The sequence below is a fragment of the Planococcus citri genome, chromosome 1, assembly GCF_950023065.1.
Source record: "Planococcus citri chromosome 1, ihPlaCitr1.1, whole genome shotgun sequence".
Lineage (NCBI taxonomy): Eukaryota > Metazoa > Arthropoda > Insecta > Hemiptera > Pseudococcidae > Planococcus > Planococcus citri.
The window spans coordinates 4439942-4456463 of record NC_088677.1 but is presented as its reverse complement, the minus strand read 5'-3'; the positions used below and the strand labels follow the sequence as shown (position 1 = coordinate 4456463).

General features: G+C 35.9%; 3 protein-coding genes across 4 annotated transcripts; 1 reads left to right on the top strand and 2 right to left on the bottom strand.

Moving 5' to 3' along the window:
* Positions 1-1788: 1788 nt before the first annotated feature.
* Positions 1789-3259, top strand: LOC135845470 (uncharacterized). The gene is made up of 3 exons (XM_065364054.1): positions 1789-2030; positions 2138-3037; positions 3103-3259. The coding sequence occupies exons 2-3, from the start codon at positions 2148-2150 to the stop codon at positions 3104-3106; spliced, it is 894 nt and encodes a 297-aa protein (XP_065220126.1). The 5' UTR covers positions 1789-2030; positions 2138-2147; the 3' UTR covers positions 3107-3259.
* Positions 3260-6961: 3702 nt separating this feature from the next.
* On the bottom strand, positions 6962-8402 carry LOC135845461 (uncharacterized). 2 transcript variants are annotated; one of them, XM_065364042.1, is made up of 3 exons: positions 8214-8365; positions 8019-8094; positions 6962-7909 (listed from the first exon to the last, which is right to left on the bottom strand). In XM_065364042.1, the coding sequence occupies exons 1-3, from the start codon at positions 8216-8218 to the stop codon at positions 7004-7006; spliced, it is 987 nt and encodes a 328-aa protein (XP_065220114.1). In that variant the 5' UTR covers positions 8219-8365; the 3' UTR covers positions 6962-7003. The 2 variants fall into 2 exon arrangements, with proteins under 2 accessions (XP_065220114.1, XP_065220105.1); XM_065364033.1 differs by lacking the exon at positions 8019-8094 and having other exon boundaries at positions 8214-8402.
* A 4549-nt stretch (positions 8403-12951) lies between these two features.
* LOC135845454 (uncharacterized) lies at positions 12952-15282 on the bottom strand. The gene is made up of 3 exons (XM_065364020.1): positions 15188-15282; positions 14999-15068; positions 12952-14912 (listed from the first exon to the last, which is right to left on the bottom strand). Exons 1-3 carry the CDS (start codon positions 15190-15192, stop codon positions 14007-14009), a joined length of 981 nt encoding a protein of 326 aa, XP_065220092.1. The 5' UTR covers positions 15193-15282; the 3' UTR covers positions 12952-14006.
* Between the last annotated feature and the right edge of the window lie 1240 nt (positions 15283-16522).

Sequence of the window (16522 nt, the reverse complement as noted above, 5' to 3'; positions counted from 1 at the left end):
ATTTCAAGTCATTTTGGAGCCTCCAGCGAATTTTTGAAAATTCCTGAAGCCTCCAGCAGATTTTTGAAACTTTAAATTTCCCCAAAATTTCATCAAACTGAGATGGAGAGTCGAAATTCATTCTGCAAACTAATTTCAATACGCTACGAAGGGGACTGCTGGTGGATTTCAAGTCGTTTTGGAGCCTCCAGCGACTTTTTTGAAAATTACTGGAGTCTCCAGTAGATTTTTTATACTTGAAATTTCGTAACATTAATTTTTCATATGGAGTTGGCAAGCTGAAATTTACTTCGCAGACTACATGGTGGTTTCAAATGGTTTTGAAGCTTCCAAGTTCCAGGTACTTTTAGGAAATTTCAATTTTCCAAAAAAACGTCATACAACCTTTCAAAAAGTCGCTAGAGGCTCCAAAACAATTTGAAATCCACCAGCAGTCAAACTCGTAGGGTATTGAAATTAGTTTGCAGAATGAATTTCGATTCTCCACCTCAGTTTGATGAAATTTTGGGGAAATTTCAAGTTTCAAAAATCTACTGGAGGCTCTAAAATGACTTGAACGGTGAACCCACCTGAAGTCGTTTTCAGAAGCTGTTAAAATTAGAGCATAGAGTAAATTTCAGCTTTCCATCTCCATTTGAAGAAATTTTGTAAAAATTTAAAGTTTCAAAAATCTACAGGAGGCTTTAGGAATTTTCAAAAAATCGCTGGAGGCTTCAAAACCACTTGAATTCACCTGCAGTATTTCGTAGCGTATTGAAATTAGTTTTTAGAATAAATTTCAGCTTTACAACTCCAATTTGATGGCATTTTGTGGGAATTTCGAGTTTCAAAAATCTGCTGGAAGCTCCAGAACTGCTCAAAACGGGTTGAAACCGTTTCCAATCGATTTGGCATGTCGAAAATAGGGTATGGTATATCCCAAATTTAAGCTTTCTTGGGTCAATTTGGTAAAATTTTGATTTTTTCCTTCATTTTTGGACTAAATTCGATTTTCAAAAATTTACCAAAAATCGAAAAACGCACTTCAGCACTTGAAATTTTGACAAGTGATAAATTTTTGCATGATCTTCCGATCTACCTTTGGAAAGTTTGAGAAATTTCGTGCAAGTCCTATGTTGAAACGCAAAATCTGCGATTTCGGCTGACCTGAAGGCCAACTTTTTTTGTGCAAGTTTGCTTTAAAATGTTCCTTAGGATGTCCCCTCAAAGAAAAAAGTTGTTCCGGAGGATCGGCGGAGGGGGGGTGCAATTACTCCTGTTGTCATAATATGCGGACTAAAATGAGAAATCTTTGATTTTAATGATTTTTTGGATATTTTTTGTATTATAAAAAATGAAAAAAACTGGTCAAGAAACTACTCTTGAGACCTTGAGGTGTCACTCCCAAAATCGGCTCAAATGTGGATGGCGAGAGTCCAGAGTCGTTATAAGAGTGTCAAGACCAGTACAATTTTGAATTTTAGTTTAGGAACCCAAATTGAAACTTGTAAGAATAAAATAAAGAAACGTTAATTTGGATTTCTAAATTAAGACTTGGGAGAAAAGTGTGCGTAAACCTAATAATTTTGAAGTTGATTTGAAAAAATAAAATATGAATTATTAAAAGAATGTGAACATTGTGAACCGATGTCCGATGTACCAGAAACCAGAAAAAAGAATCATACAGACCATCTCAGATTGTGATTTGTACGCATCCCGCATCCAAATAAAATTATTAAAAAGTGTTTTGACAGATTGTTTTGTATGACGTCATTTCGAATTGGCCAACCAAACAGTCTGTTATCTCTTATGGAAAATTTTTTAAAAAATTATTTTTTGACGTCGTCAAGTTTTCGAGTTTTTTGCTCAATTTAATTACTAAAAATTGCTGAAAAAAAACCATCTTTTATGTATTATTATTTTCGATTCTAGCGATTCTTGTTGACGAACCTTCAGTCAGTGCTTCACAAGCAGTTTAATATTCAAAGGAATTCTCTATTCATTCAAAATTTCAGCGACGAGATTTTCCCATAATTTATTCCTATCCACGTGTAAGTACCTATTTATGTTTGTACAGCCCCCTTCACTATCATTCGCACCTACTTCGAGCCTCGATGTGAGCAACTTTGATATGTATGATGCCATTTGTTTATCGCAGGATTGAAAAAATGGGTGGTAACGACTATGTTGAGCTGACAATTTCCAAGTCCTGTGTCCCCATGAACCCGAACCAGAGACTTGTATCGTTGAAAAAACTACGCATCGCACTCGTTTGCAGATTAGCCGATCATTATATATATCTTGGTAAACCGACTTCTTATCATATAGCACAAATAGAAGCAGCTACGACACATCGAGAAACCGTTAAAATGTTTTTGAGCCCTTCAACGTATACAGTTCCTTGGTACTGGGAACCACACGCACTTTTCGTCAACACAATGATAATGCTGGCAGGGTTCGACCCGGATCATCTTCTCATCGTCGAATTCATCAACACAGACGATCCTAAAGTGAAGAAAACAATGACATTGTATTCGTCCAAAAATCGCGAATTCCTCGAGAACATACCGTCAGATTTCGACGAGTTTTGTGATAAGCTTGCGGAAATTTGTACAGAAACTGCTTCGAGTCAGCCCCAACCAAATGAACCGTCGCCTATGGTTGCCCTTTTCAACTATTCTGCTTCCAATCATAAAGTGTTGAATTTAATTGAAGAAGGTACCGATGTCAAATCAGCGTTGATGAGTCTTTTACGCGAACTCGAGGTCATCAAAGATAACAAATTATGTAAAGTGCAGGTGTTTGATCCTTATAAGATATTTCCAAACTACGAATTCCGCCGACGTCACATCGTATATCGTAAACTAGTTACCGATTTTGAGCAAGAATTAGAAAATTTTCCAGTGACTATTGCTGAAAGCGAAAAATGTTCTAATATTATTAATCAAACTGTCGCATTTGATAATGATTTTCGTGAGATTGTGAAACAATTTGCTACCAAGTATTTACCGAAATTGGATGAAAATGATCCTAGGGTGATTCATTTGTCACGCTTCAGGTAATAAGTATGATATAAATAAATATCTGTAGGTATTAAATAATTATTGCATTTGTGTTCTGCAGATAAATGAACTTTCTTACAATGTAAAACTTGTTGTATGGTGGTGGTAGCTGCAGTTACGAGCATTTTAATTTTAAAAAAGTGTAAATATACTATGTTTCTTTGTTAGGTACTTAGGTACTCGTATAAGTTGTTGTTGGATTAAAATATTGTGTAATATTTCGTTATTTGTTTTAAAAATTTCCCTTTTTTTCCAAAAATTATCCAAAAGTTTCGCTTTTCTCAAGAATTTTCAGTAAAATATTACTCAGTTTTTGCCAATAATCCATAAAAAGTCCAGCTTTTTGCTGAAATTCTCAAAGTCTTGCTTTTGCCCAAAAGGCTATAGGTGGATAAGTATGGTGAATTTGCCCCCGAAAGCTTCAGGGTTGATATTTGCATGGAAGATGGGCACCCTTGAGCACCTTCCGGCTTCCGCCAGGAAAGTTTCAGATCCCCAATCCCCCCTTCCGTTTTTGAGAAACCACCCTTTTTCTGACATTACAATAAAAAAAAATTTCTCAGCCCCATGTGAACCGATTTTTTCAATTTTTTGTTATGTTGTAAACATTCATAAGAGGTATCCCCACAAAAAATTTCAACCCCCTCCCGGAAACGACACCAAAATTATGAAAATATCTCAACTTTCAATATAGTGAAAATTGAAGTGGGGGCAGAGGCACTGGAGGGGTGTGGATGCGGGTAGCATAAAATTTGACTTCATATTCGTTTTCGGGGTGTTCGATTCATATGAAAATGACACCAACATTATGAAAATAGCTTAACTCTTAATAAATAGTAAAAATTGAGGAGGGCAGGGGCACTGAAGGGGTGTGGATGAGGATAATATAAAATTGGACGTCATATTCGTGTTCGGGGGGTTCGATTCATACGGAAACGACACCTCGCTTACCAAAAACAATCATTTACACCAGAATCCATTTTTAACCCCCCTCTGTTGATTTTTTCAATTTTTGACCACGGCCCACCAAACATGTTTTCAAAAAAAAATATATATATGTTTTTTTGGGGTTAAAAACACACTTAAAATTAGAGCCCTGCGCCGCCGCCGCCACCAAATTTTCACACATTTTTTGAGCCGCCGCCACCGCTTTAAAAATTTTTGAAGCCGCCTTGCTCGGCTGAGCCGATTTAAATCACTCAAATGGCAAATTTCAGGGAAATTTTCCCCATATTTTGGATTTTTTCAAGTGGCTAAATTTTTCAATTTTGCCACGCACTACCTAGAATGATTTCTCATGCTAAATGCTTATTTGAGAAGCTGAATAATTTTCGCAAAAAATTTTCATTTTGAGGTAATTTTATGATTTACGGAAAATTACCTCAAAATTTCAACCTTTGTAGCCGGCTGAGCCGCAGCTGAGTAAAATTTTTGCCGCCGCCGAAAACATTGGCTGGAATTGGCTACGCCGCCAGCCACAACGCTGCGCTCACCATAGCCGCCGCCGATCATTTCGTCGTTGGCGCAGGGCTCTACTTAAAATGCTATTCGCATTTTTGTGCCGAATCATGATCATTGCTAAAACAGGCAAACAAAACTAAAAAACACCATTTTGAGAGGAAAATGTAGAGACAGATTGTACAGCATTTTCGGTCGCGTAAGCAAGAGAAATTCGTTCTGCCTCTAGTCAACATTAGAAATAGTTCCGTAATACGACATCTAGCGGATTAATTCTCTCACATTCATGTTGGAAGAAATACGCTAGAGAAACCAGTCATTTGGCAACTCCCGATGATATAACATCGGTTATCAGTGTTCTGGAAATGATGTAGGCTTGTACCTACATCATGCATTTGCATAAATCTAATACTTAGTCAAATTAGTAGCACAAGTCCAGTCATATATCGAAATATGAACTGGTGAAGCTTGCGATCAAGTGATCTATTTTGTAATATGATCTCGGTTCCAGTTATACTGATAGAGTTGACCAGATGGACTCTGTCCAGGAGTTATTATGTAAAACGACTATCGATCCTTATTGTAAATCTCTTCTTAAAGAGTAACATATATGGACCTTCCCACATCCGTGTACCATTCCCATTCCCCGAGGTGATGTACTTTGCACTTTCTAAGGCATGAAATGCCATCTCTCCATACGTAATACTGTACAGGCCAGTATAATAATTAGCTTGAGTAAGTTATTACTATGTACTTGACAATAAATGATACAAATAACAACTGATGAAGATGTTTCTTATTTTGTAAGATAATTATCATTAAGATGAATGTATGTGTTGTAATACGTAAATACACTCAGTGTCCGAAAAGTAGGTAACGATGTGGTAAGTTGCTAGGTACCTATGAAGCTCTAAGTAGCTAGGTACTGCTAGGCCTTTAGTAGGTAGCTAGCGCATGTGACGATCTTATACATGGAGATGTGCTTGAAAAGTAGGTACATTGTAATGTGCGGAATCTATCTCCACAAAAATATGGGGGGACGAGGGGGTTGAAATTTTTTGTGGGGATACCTCTTATGAATGTTTACAACAATATAACAAAAATTGAAAAAATCGGTTCTCATGGGGCTGAGAAAATTTTTTTTATTGTAATTTCAGAAAGGGGGGGGGGTTCTCAAAAACGGGGTGGGGGTCTGAAACTTTCCTGACGGAAGGTGCTCAAGGGTACCCACCTTCCATGCAAATATCAATCCTGAAGCTCTCCGGGGCAAATTCACCATACCTACTTATCCACCTATAGCCTTTGTAGAAAATTCTCGCTTCTTTAAAATTGATAAAAATTGTTACCTTCTAACAAAACGGATCAATAATGTCATTTTTTCAAAAAATTCCTAAAAATCTCACATTTTTCCAAAATTTGTCCTAAAGCTACGACTTTTTTGACAAAAATTGTGTCAAAAAGTCCCAATTTTTTCACTAAAATTGCCAAAGTCTAAAATTGTTTTTTTTTTGCGAGAAATTTCAAAAATGTCAACTGTGTTGCCAAAAATTGCCGAAAAGTCTCGCCTTTCTCACAAATAAGTTGCGAAATAGTTTAACTTTTGAAAATTAAAAACTTATCTATTCTCTTAGGGTTATTTTTCTCCGCATTAAAATGTCTGATGTTTTGTCACTTTTTTGATTATTCTTACAAAAGTTACTTTTTTTGGAAAAAATTTAGTTCGTATGAGTCGTGTGATTTTTGATTTCTCTCATTTTGCAGAAAATTCTCTGAAATGTTGAAATTCAGCATCCATGAACTCGATTTTCAAGGAATTTCCAAAAGTTGAAATTCAATATTCTCCTCGTGAAAAAATAAAAATTTGATCAGATTGAGGTGAGAAAGTTGAAATTCAGTTTCTAGTTTTACACTATTTTCGACCTTTCAAAACGATGTACTTATCTAGTAATTTCAAATCAGTTGGAAGCCTTCAGAAGATTTCTGACTTTTCCAATTTTGGGAAAAACTGCATCTACAATCGACAAAATAATACCTGTTTTTTTTTCAAGTTGGAAGTTTTATTCGATTAATATACGATCAAATCAAAACAAATAACCAATCCGCAGTCCAGTGGCATGACAAAGTGTTGTGTCGTGAGGAGGGGGGGGGGGCTAAAATTTGTTCAACTTTTATCGCTAGATTTTCCAAACTTTTACTCCAGATCATCACCCCCCCCCACACCTTCCTACAGGTATTTTTCGTGCTAATTTAGCCACATTTGGTCCGAACAAATTGTTGGAAAGGAGAGTTGCAAACAAAAATATCGAATAGGTAAGTACTTTTAAACGTTCAAAAACGATGCTTTTATAAACGACAAAAAATTGAATTGTTCTATTGCAAGGTTGGTAATGAAATTCAGAATCAAAAATTCGCAATTTTCTCCATGTTTTTTGTTTAGCCATTATCAGTCTTTGAAAATCAAATTCCATAAGAGAACAGAATAATTTATTTTCAATGTATTTAAGTCAAACTGACGCCAACTTTTCTTGTGAGATTGACATTCGTTCTTTCAAATGTACCATTTCCTCATTCGTTAAACCATAGAATTGCTCAAATCCGACATTCGGAAGAAAGCTTCCATAAACTATATTTCTAAGTTTGCCCGAGCCCTTCTTACACATCTCAGAAATACCGGTGATAAAATTGCTTTTTACGAATTTGTTGCCATTTGCAACAAAGTCCAAACAAGATATGAAAAACTCTGTCATTCTTCGCAATATGGGCTCTTCCACTTCGAACATCGCCGATGTGTAGATGGAATCATATTCGTCTACTATGACGAAACACTTGGAGCTGAAATGCTTGGCCAGGAACTCTGCTAAAAGCTTCAAACCAACGACAACTTCAGATTTATTGAACGATTGATACTCCGTATTCGAGCACCACTTTTTACAGAACCATATTTCATCAGGGTCAAGTTTAGAACTTTCACATAGATATTTATGCTCGCAAAAGCTTTCATGTATAACACGTTTACATTCTGAAATTGTATCCTCTAACGTGCGTACTGGTGGGCATTTGAAATCGACGAATATAACAGGGTACTGCCCGAGGTGTTCGTCTACAAATTCTTCATCTTCTGCGATCAGTAGTTTACGACCTGTAGATTTAGGTATTGGGCTGGTGAACATCTTGTAGTTTTTCGCTTCCGATCTCGGTATCGGATCACCTTTCTCGTCAACTTCGATCGATAAGAAGCATCGAATCATATCTGCGTTTACACTTTTGCCGAATTTTCGAGGGGCAGTTACAAGGACATCCACACACTGTGTAACCCTTACAACATCTCTTATCAGCAATGTCTTATCAATGAAACTGTCTGACTGAAGAATGTCTTCAAATTTGGATGTTCCCAGATCGATAAACCATTCCTTGAAGAACAAGCAATCAAAGAGTAACAGCTTAGATAGGTAAATGAATAATCAATTGATCTATGTATTATACGATACGGTAGGTATATTATATTATATTATTATATACTAGGTTCGTTCTCGTTAGCTTAATTATCGACTCCCACGCTTCTTTCCGAGTTTGAAAACTTCCTAGTCCCTGATTGCTATACAAAGAACAAATATAATTGAAATGGAATTGTCACGTAGAGATACCATATGAGGAGTAATCCGAGATTATAATTTTGTACCACATATTCAAGCAGATTGATTCAAGGATACTTACGACATAGTGAATAAAACGTTTCAAAACTTCATAAAATTTGAGACATAAGTATGTACAATACGTCAACAATTTTTCTAGATAATGAACTACCGGCACCACTTGCGATAACAGAGTGTTTGTCACAGATATTAAACAAGGAGAAAAGCGAGATACAAGTAGGTACATTATGTTAGTCCTATACCTGTAGTAACGATACCCGTACCAAAAAACTATATAGTTTATTTAGAATTATAACGTCATTACATATTAAGATTGTAAGTTGTGCACCCGATTATTCCGCTTTTGCCTGTTATTTTTAAATGAATAGTTAAAATTAGAGCGGGGAAATAACGTAAAAAAGCAGTGGCAAAAAGGAAAAAATTGGCACATAAATTTTTTCTTCGGGAATGTGTCTGGATGGACCCACTGAACCACCAAAAAAAAGACGACTCTCCTACCCCTGCAGGAAAATTTTTTAGAGGGCTGAAACCGGTTCCAATTTACGTTTTTTGCGTTTTACTCCGTAAATATTAGATTTTTGAGAAAAACTACCACGACGAAAAATGTTCCCCTTCAAATTCTCGACAATTTGATGCTACGTTCGATACCCATTGCTCAAGGGGGGTGTTCAAAAAAAGCGGTGGAAAGAGTAGGTGTTTCAAAAAAGGTCAGTCCAATAAATTAATCAAAATTATTACCACTTAAAATCATTCGTTTTTGCTCAAATTTTTTTTTACAAAGTCTACTCACCCAACTACTAGTCAAACTACCATTGGTTTGTCTTCAACCCTCCTGGGGGGGGGGAGGTTCGTGAGGGTTGCTTGATTTTTCAAGTAACACACTACTGAATCATATATATTTGAAAAACAAATCTGGACGTGCGATATATCGAATAGTATGTTTTCGAGGTCGCTGAATACGAATACGAACTAATTTTCTGCATACAACCCCTCAAAGCCCCTCTGTGCCCCGAAATGGGGGTCAAAATTTTGAAAAATTGTGAAAAGTCGAGTGATATATCGAATGGTACGTTTTTGAGGTCGTCGAGTGCGAATATGAACTCATTTTTTGAGACACCTCCACCCCCAATGTCTCTCTGTGCGCCGAGATGAGGGTGAAAAATTTTGAAAAATCGTGAAAAGTCGAGTGATATATCGAATTGTATGTTTTCAAAGTCGCTGAGCCCGAATATGGCCTTATTTTTTGGGCCCGACCCCGCACAGCTCCCAACTGCCCCAAAAAAAGACCAAAATTGTGAAAAAATGTGAATAGTTGAGTGGCATATGCATTGAATGGTATGTTTTTGAAATCACTGAGTACGAATATGAACTTATTTTTTGCATACAGCCCTTCAAAGCTCCTCTTTACCTCAAAATGAGGGTCAATATTGAAAAATCGTGAAAAGTAGAATGATGATATATCGATTTGTATGTTTTCGAGACACTGAACTGGAATATGCACGTTTTTCCTGCTCTACTTACGATTCCTCAAAGTCTCCTTACGCCCCCTAAATAGGATAAGATTTCGATAAGTCACCAAAAAACGTGTAATACGTCGAATAGTATGTTTTCAAGATCGCTGAATACGACTATAGACTGATTTTTATTATTTCACTCATATTACTATTCAAACGTCCTACTAACGCTCCAAAATTATCCCCAATGTCTTTAGTAGGTAAGATGTGAATCTTCTTGTCTATCTCAGTGTTTTCATTTCGATTGTTTTCCTGTAAAGTTTTCGATTTCATTTATTATTGGCTACCAATCGAAAACAAAATGAAATAATTTTTTTTTTGATGGAAGAAAACATCGAAAATTTGTAGTTTGTAAGTGGTTCGTGTTTTTTTAAAAAAAACATACCGTTCGATATATCAGTCGGGCGTAGGACGTTTGCGAACCACCCTATTGTTATTATTCCTCTTTTGTTGGGTTGATTAATGATCTAAAACTGAGACATTTGCGAACCAACGAAATTCAAATTAAAAATGAACTCCGAGCGAACGAGTGATTCATATTGAAGCCAATGTAAGACATTTGCGAACCAATACCAACCAGTTAGGTGTAAACATGTCAATGCCTTTTTGGCTTAAAAATAAAACTTCACCTAATAACTCACGTAACTCAGTGGTCCAGGAAACACCCCGTCCCCCAATAGCTAAAATTCAATACCTCTGAACTGTTTTTCAAAACTTTACATAACTTATACGAATATTCAAAGGGTCATTTCAAAAGATTTCAACAGCAGAGTGACCTAAAATTGCAAATTTTTTCCCCACAAAAATGAGACGACCCTATCCTGTGGCAGGAAAAAATATGATATTTGAATCTATCTTGAGTGGAATGGGTCAATCACCATGCGCAATTACGTACTTGGATAAAGTGAAGTTTTAAAAAAAAAATAGTATTATATTACATGCCTTGAATTGCTTGTATCTCAAAAATCACAATTTTGCAGTTAGGTCACTCTCACTTTACAGATGCTACCTATTGACAAAAAATCACTGTGGAGAGGGAGTGAAAATTCAAAATTTGAGTCCTATCGTGTAATAAGAACTCGAAATTCGGGCCTGAAATGCCCTGTGGGGACTTTTTCATACCAGTCGTGGGTTTACGAATTCCCCGGGGGAATATTCGCATCCAAGCCAAGTGGGGTGTTTTTATTCCCGAGTCTCGGGTATAAGAAAGTCCCCCTGGGGCATTCGTAGATTCAAAAATTGCGATGAAAAAGTCCCTTGGGGCATTTGTAGACCTGAGTATAAAAAAAGTCCCCCTGAGGAATTCGTAGACCCGAAAATTGGTGTGAAAAAGTCCCTCGGAGAAAATGTAGACCCCAGCCTTGGGTGCTTTTCAGATAAAATTTTTGGATCGCCATCTTACCCTTCAAATGGAGCAAAATTGCAATATGATAGGTATTCTCCTACTTCTCATCATATTTACGCAAAAAGACAACAGAGTGGTTCGCAAAAGTCCTACTTTTAGGGGTTGGTTCGCAAATGAGTACATTTTGAATTGGAATGTATGAGCAGAATGATTCTTTTTCTTCGCCATCTCTATCCTATTGTGGTTCGCAAACGGGTTGCTTTTCGGCTGTCAATTTTCCTATTCATGGTTCGCAAATGGGAACCGGCCATATCGGTCGACTTTTCACGATTTTTCAAAATTTTGACCCTCATTTTGGGGCACAGAAGGGCTTTGAGGGGCTGTATGCAAAAAACAAGTTCATTCGTACTCATGCGATTTCAAAAACATACTATTCAATATGTCACTCGACTTTTCACTTTTTTTCAAAATTTTGGCCTTTTTTGGGGCAGTTGGGAGCTGTGCGGGGTTGGGCCCAAAAAAGAAGGGCATATTCGTGCTCAGCGACTTTGAAAACATACAATTCGATGTACATATATCACTCGACTTTTCACGGTTTTTCAAAATTTTCACCCTCATTTTGGGGCACAGAAGGACATTGGGAGTGAGGGGGGCTCAAAAAATAAGTTCATATTCGCACTCGATGACCTCGAAAACGTACCATTCGATATATCACTCGACTTTTTACGATTTTTCAAAATTTTCACCCCCATTTTGGGGCACAGAGGGGCTTTGAGGGGTTGTATGCAAAAAATAGGTTCATATTCGTATTCAGCGACCCCGAAAACATACTATTCGATATATCGCACGTCCAGACTTGTTTATATGATTCAGTAGTGTGTTACTTGAAAAATCAAGCAACCCTCACGAACCCCCGAGGAGGGTTGAAGACAAACCAATGGTAGTTTGATTAGTAGTTGGGTGAGTAAGCTTTGTAAAAAAAATTTGAGCGAAAACGAATGATTTTAAGTGGTAATTTTGATTAATTTATTGGACTGACCTTTTTTGAAACACCATACTCCTTCCACCGCTTTTTTTAGACACCCCCCTTGAGCAATGGGTATCTAGCGTGGTATCAAATTGTCGAGAATTTGAAGGGGAACATTTTTTGTCATGGTAGTTTTTCTCAAAAACCTAATATTTACGGAGTAAACCGCAAAAAACTTGAATCAGAACCAGTTTCACCCCTCTAAAAAATTTTCCTCCAGGGGTAGGAGAGTCGGCTTTTTTTTAGTCATTCAGGGTCCATACGAACACATTCCCAAAGAAAAAATTTATGTGCCAATTTTTTCCTTTTTAAAACCGCTATTTGCCCGCTCTAATGTTTCTTTGTTATAAGTTGTTGTTGGATTAAAATATTGTGTGATATTTCGTTATTTGTTTTTGTTTAAAAAGGTTTCCCTTTTTTTTTCCAAAAATTATCCAAAAGTTTCGCTTTCCTGAAGAATTTTTAATAAAATATTACTCAGTTTTTGCCAATAATCCATAAAAAGTCCAGATTTTTGCTGAAATTCTCAAAGTCTTGCTTTTGCCCAAAATTTGTAGAAAATTCTCGCAGCTTTAAAATTGATAAAAATTGTCACTTTCTAACAAAACGGATCAAAAATGCCATTTTTTTCAAAAAATTCCTAAAAATCTCACATTTTTTCAAAAATTGTCCAAAAGCTACGATTTTTTGACAAAAATTGCGTCAAAAAGTCACTTTTTTTTTACTAAAATTGCCAAAGTCTACATTTTTTTTGTGAGATATTTCAAAAATTTCAACTGAGTTGCCAAAAATTGCCGAAAAGTCTCGCCTTTCTCACAAATAAGTTGCAAAATAGTTCAACTTTTAAAAATTAAAAACTTATCTATTTTCTTAGAGTTATTTTTCTCTGCATTAAAATGTCTGATGTTTTGTCACTTTTTTGTTTATTCTTACAAAATTTACTTTTTTTTTTTGGAAAAAATTTAGTTCGTACGAGTCCTGTGATTTTTGGATTTTCCCCTTTTTGGAAAAAATTCTATGAAATGTTCAAAATGAAAATAAGCATCCATGAACTCGATTTTCAAGGAATTTCCAAAAGTTGAAATCCAATAGGTAAGTATTCTCCTCGTGAAAAAATAAAAATTTGATCAAATTGAGGTGAGAAAGTTGAAATTTAGTTTCTAGTTTTACACCATTTTCGACCTTTCAAAACGATGTAGTAATTTCGAATCAGTTTGAAGCCTTCAGAAGATTTCTGAGTTTTCCAATTTTCGGAAAAAATGCCTGAAAATGATCATAAAGAAATTCAGTATCAATGAACCCTTGATATTTTTTTGTCTCTGTGACTCTTGAGGTCGATTTAGCCACGAGAAATAAAAATTCGACTTAGATTGTATTTTTGGATTCAATTTTGATTTTTCTTTTTCCGGTGCCAAAAATTTCATTACCTACTTACTTATCTATGTACAATTTTTCATTTTTTCGCAACAAATCTACAATCAACAAAATAATACCTACTTTTTTCAAGTTGAAAGTTTATTCGATTAATATACGATCAAAAAAATAACCAATTCTCAGTCCAGAGGTATGACAAAGTGTTGTGTTGTAAGAGGGAGGGGGGCTAAAATTTGCTCAACTTTTATCGTTAGATTTTTTCAAACTTTTAACCCAGCTAACTACCTCCACCCCCACCCCTCCCTCACAAGGTATTTTTCACGTTAATTTAGCCACATTTGGTCCGAACAAATTTTTGGAAAGGAGAGCTGAAATGAAAATAAAAATATCGAATAGGTACTTTTAAATGTTCAAAAACGATGCTTTTATAAACGACAAAAAATGTGAATTGTTCTATCGCAAGGTTAGTAATGAAATCAAGAATAAAAAATTCACAATTTTTTCCTAGTTTTTTGTTTTGTTTTAGCCTTTATCAGTCTTTGAAAATCAAATTCCATAAGAGTATTTTTCCCCCGAATATGGGAGCAGCCATACTTATTTTTTTACTGACATTTCTTGTGAGATTGACATTCGTTCTTTCAAATCTACCATTTCTTCATACGTTAAACCATAGAATTGCTGAAATTCATCATCCGGAAGACATTTAAAAACTACATTTCCAAGTTTGTCTGTGTTCTTCATACACATATCGGAAATACCGGTGATGAAAGTGCTTACTACATAATCGGTATTGTCCTTCGCAACAAAGTCTAAACAAGCCATGAAAAACTCAGTAATTCTTCGCAATATGGGCTCTTTCACTTCCAACATCGCCGATGCATAGATGGAATCATATTCGTCTACTATGACGAAGCACCTCGTGCTGAAATGCTTGGCCAGGTACCTTGATAATGACTTGAAACCAACGAGAGTATCAGATTTATTAGCCGATTGATACTTCGTATTTGAGCACCACTGTTTACAGACAGATTTTTCATCAGGGTCAAGTTTAGAACTTTCGCATAGATATTTATGCTCGCAAAAGCTTTCATGTATAACACGTTTACATTCCGAAATGGTATCCTTCAACGTCCGTACTGGTGGGCATTTGAAATTAACGAATATAACAGGGTACTTCCCGAGGTGTTCGTTTAGAAAATTTTCATGTTCTGCGATCAGTAGTTTACGATCTGTAGATTTAGGTATTGGACTGGTGAACATCTTGTAGTTTTTCGCTTCCGATCTCGGTATCGGATTACCTTTCTCGTCAACTTCGATTGACAAGAAGCATCGAATCATATCGGCGTTTACACTCTTGCCGAATTTTCGAGGGGCTGTCACAAGGTCAGTCTGATACCGTCCAATCCTTATAACGTCTCTGATCAGCAATGTCTTATCGATGAAACTGTCTGACTGAAGAATGTCTTCAAATTTGGATGTTCCTAGATCGATAAACCATTCCTTGAAGAACAATCAATCAAAGAGTAACAGCTTAGATAAATGAATAATCAATTTGATCTATTATGGTATATTATATTATTACATACTAGGTTCGTTCTCGTTTTCGTTTGCCTAGTCAGTATCGACTCGTCCTCTTCACTTCCTGATCCGTGATTGCTATACAAAAAACAAATATAATTGAAATGGAATTGTTACGTAGCTAGGGACCATAAGTAGTAATCGGAGATGATAATTTTGTACCACATATTCAAGCAGATTGATTCAGGGATACTTACGACATAGTGAATAAAACGTTTCAAAACTTCATAAAGTTTAGATATATTATGTATATGTAACAACTAACAATTTTTCTAGATAATGAACCACCGGCACCAATTGTGATAACAGAGTGTTTGTCAACGATATAAAACAAGGAGAAAAGCGTTGACGATACAAATAGGTAAACTATTATGTTAGTCCTACCTAGTAACGATACCCGTATCGATAAACTATAGTTTGAAATTATAACGTTATTATTAAGATTGTAAGTTGTGCACCCGGTTATTCCGCTGTTATGTAAAATGCTGTGAAATAATCAAGTTTCGTGTGTTATAAAGTTATTTGAGAGTTTTGAGGGCACCAAAATATGGACCACTTCTTTTGGAAGATCGTCATTTAAAAACTAATGGAGGTAGAAATCTCCTTAAAGGCTTCAAAATGAAGTTCTATCCTTCCACTATAACACCATACAAAACTTCAGGGATGTATGGGTAGGTCAGTTTTATGTAATTGTTTTTTCATTGTTGAAGTATGAGTGTCAAAATTACAGTTTAAAATTTTGGATGCCTAATATGGACCACCTATAAAGTTTCAAAATGAACGTTTTGTTCGAAGAAGGTGCCATGCACTGATACTGATCAAAATGAGTTTGGAGATTTGTGTATTTCAACATCAAATTTTTTGAGGCACAATTTTTGGAATTTTTGAAAAAATTCCATGCAATCAATCAAAATAAGTATGTTAAAAATCAAAATTTTGCGATAAATTTAAATACTAATTCTGACAAAAATAGTTTTTGAGAATTTTTGAAAAATTTTCAGTTCAATGTTGGGTCATGAATTATGATTTTCATGCAACCAATCTAAGTAATTGGGTTAAAATTTTGTAAGAAAAATCAAATACGTAGGTATAGGTATGTCGATGAAAATATTTTTGAGCACTTTTGAAGGACTCTGTGCCCTGTGCCTGAAATTGGGTCCAGATTTTTGTAAGTTTTGAAAAAGATGTCATGGAACGGGTCAAAATCAGTTAAAATTTGACAATATGAATTCAAATAGGCCTATTTCAACTAAAATGTGAGAATTTTGAGCCATTTGCAGAGATGAGGCCCCGAACGATTTTGTTTCGGGTTCCGGGTTCCGGAGCTTGGGCTTTCAATCAAAAATTTATAAGGTCTTGGGCTTGGATTGGGGCCCAAGAAACTCTGGGTTTGGGTTTCAGGGCTCAGTTTCGAGAGCTTGAATGAAGTGTTCAGGGCTTTCCGGGGCTTTCCTGGGCTCGAAATTGAGGGGTTTTATGGGAAAAGGGCCTTGGTCATTTTTCTTGTTTCTTTTTCATTTACAATTTTGAAT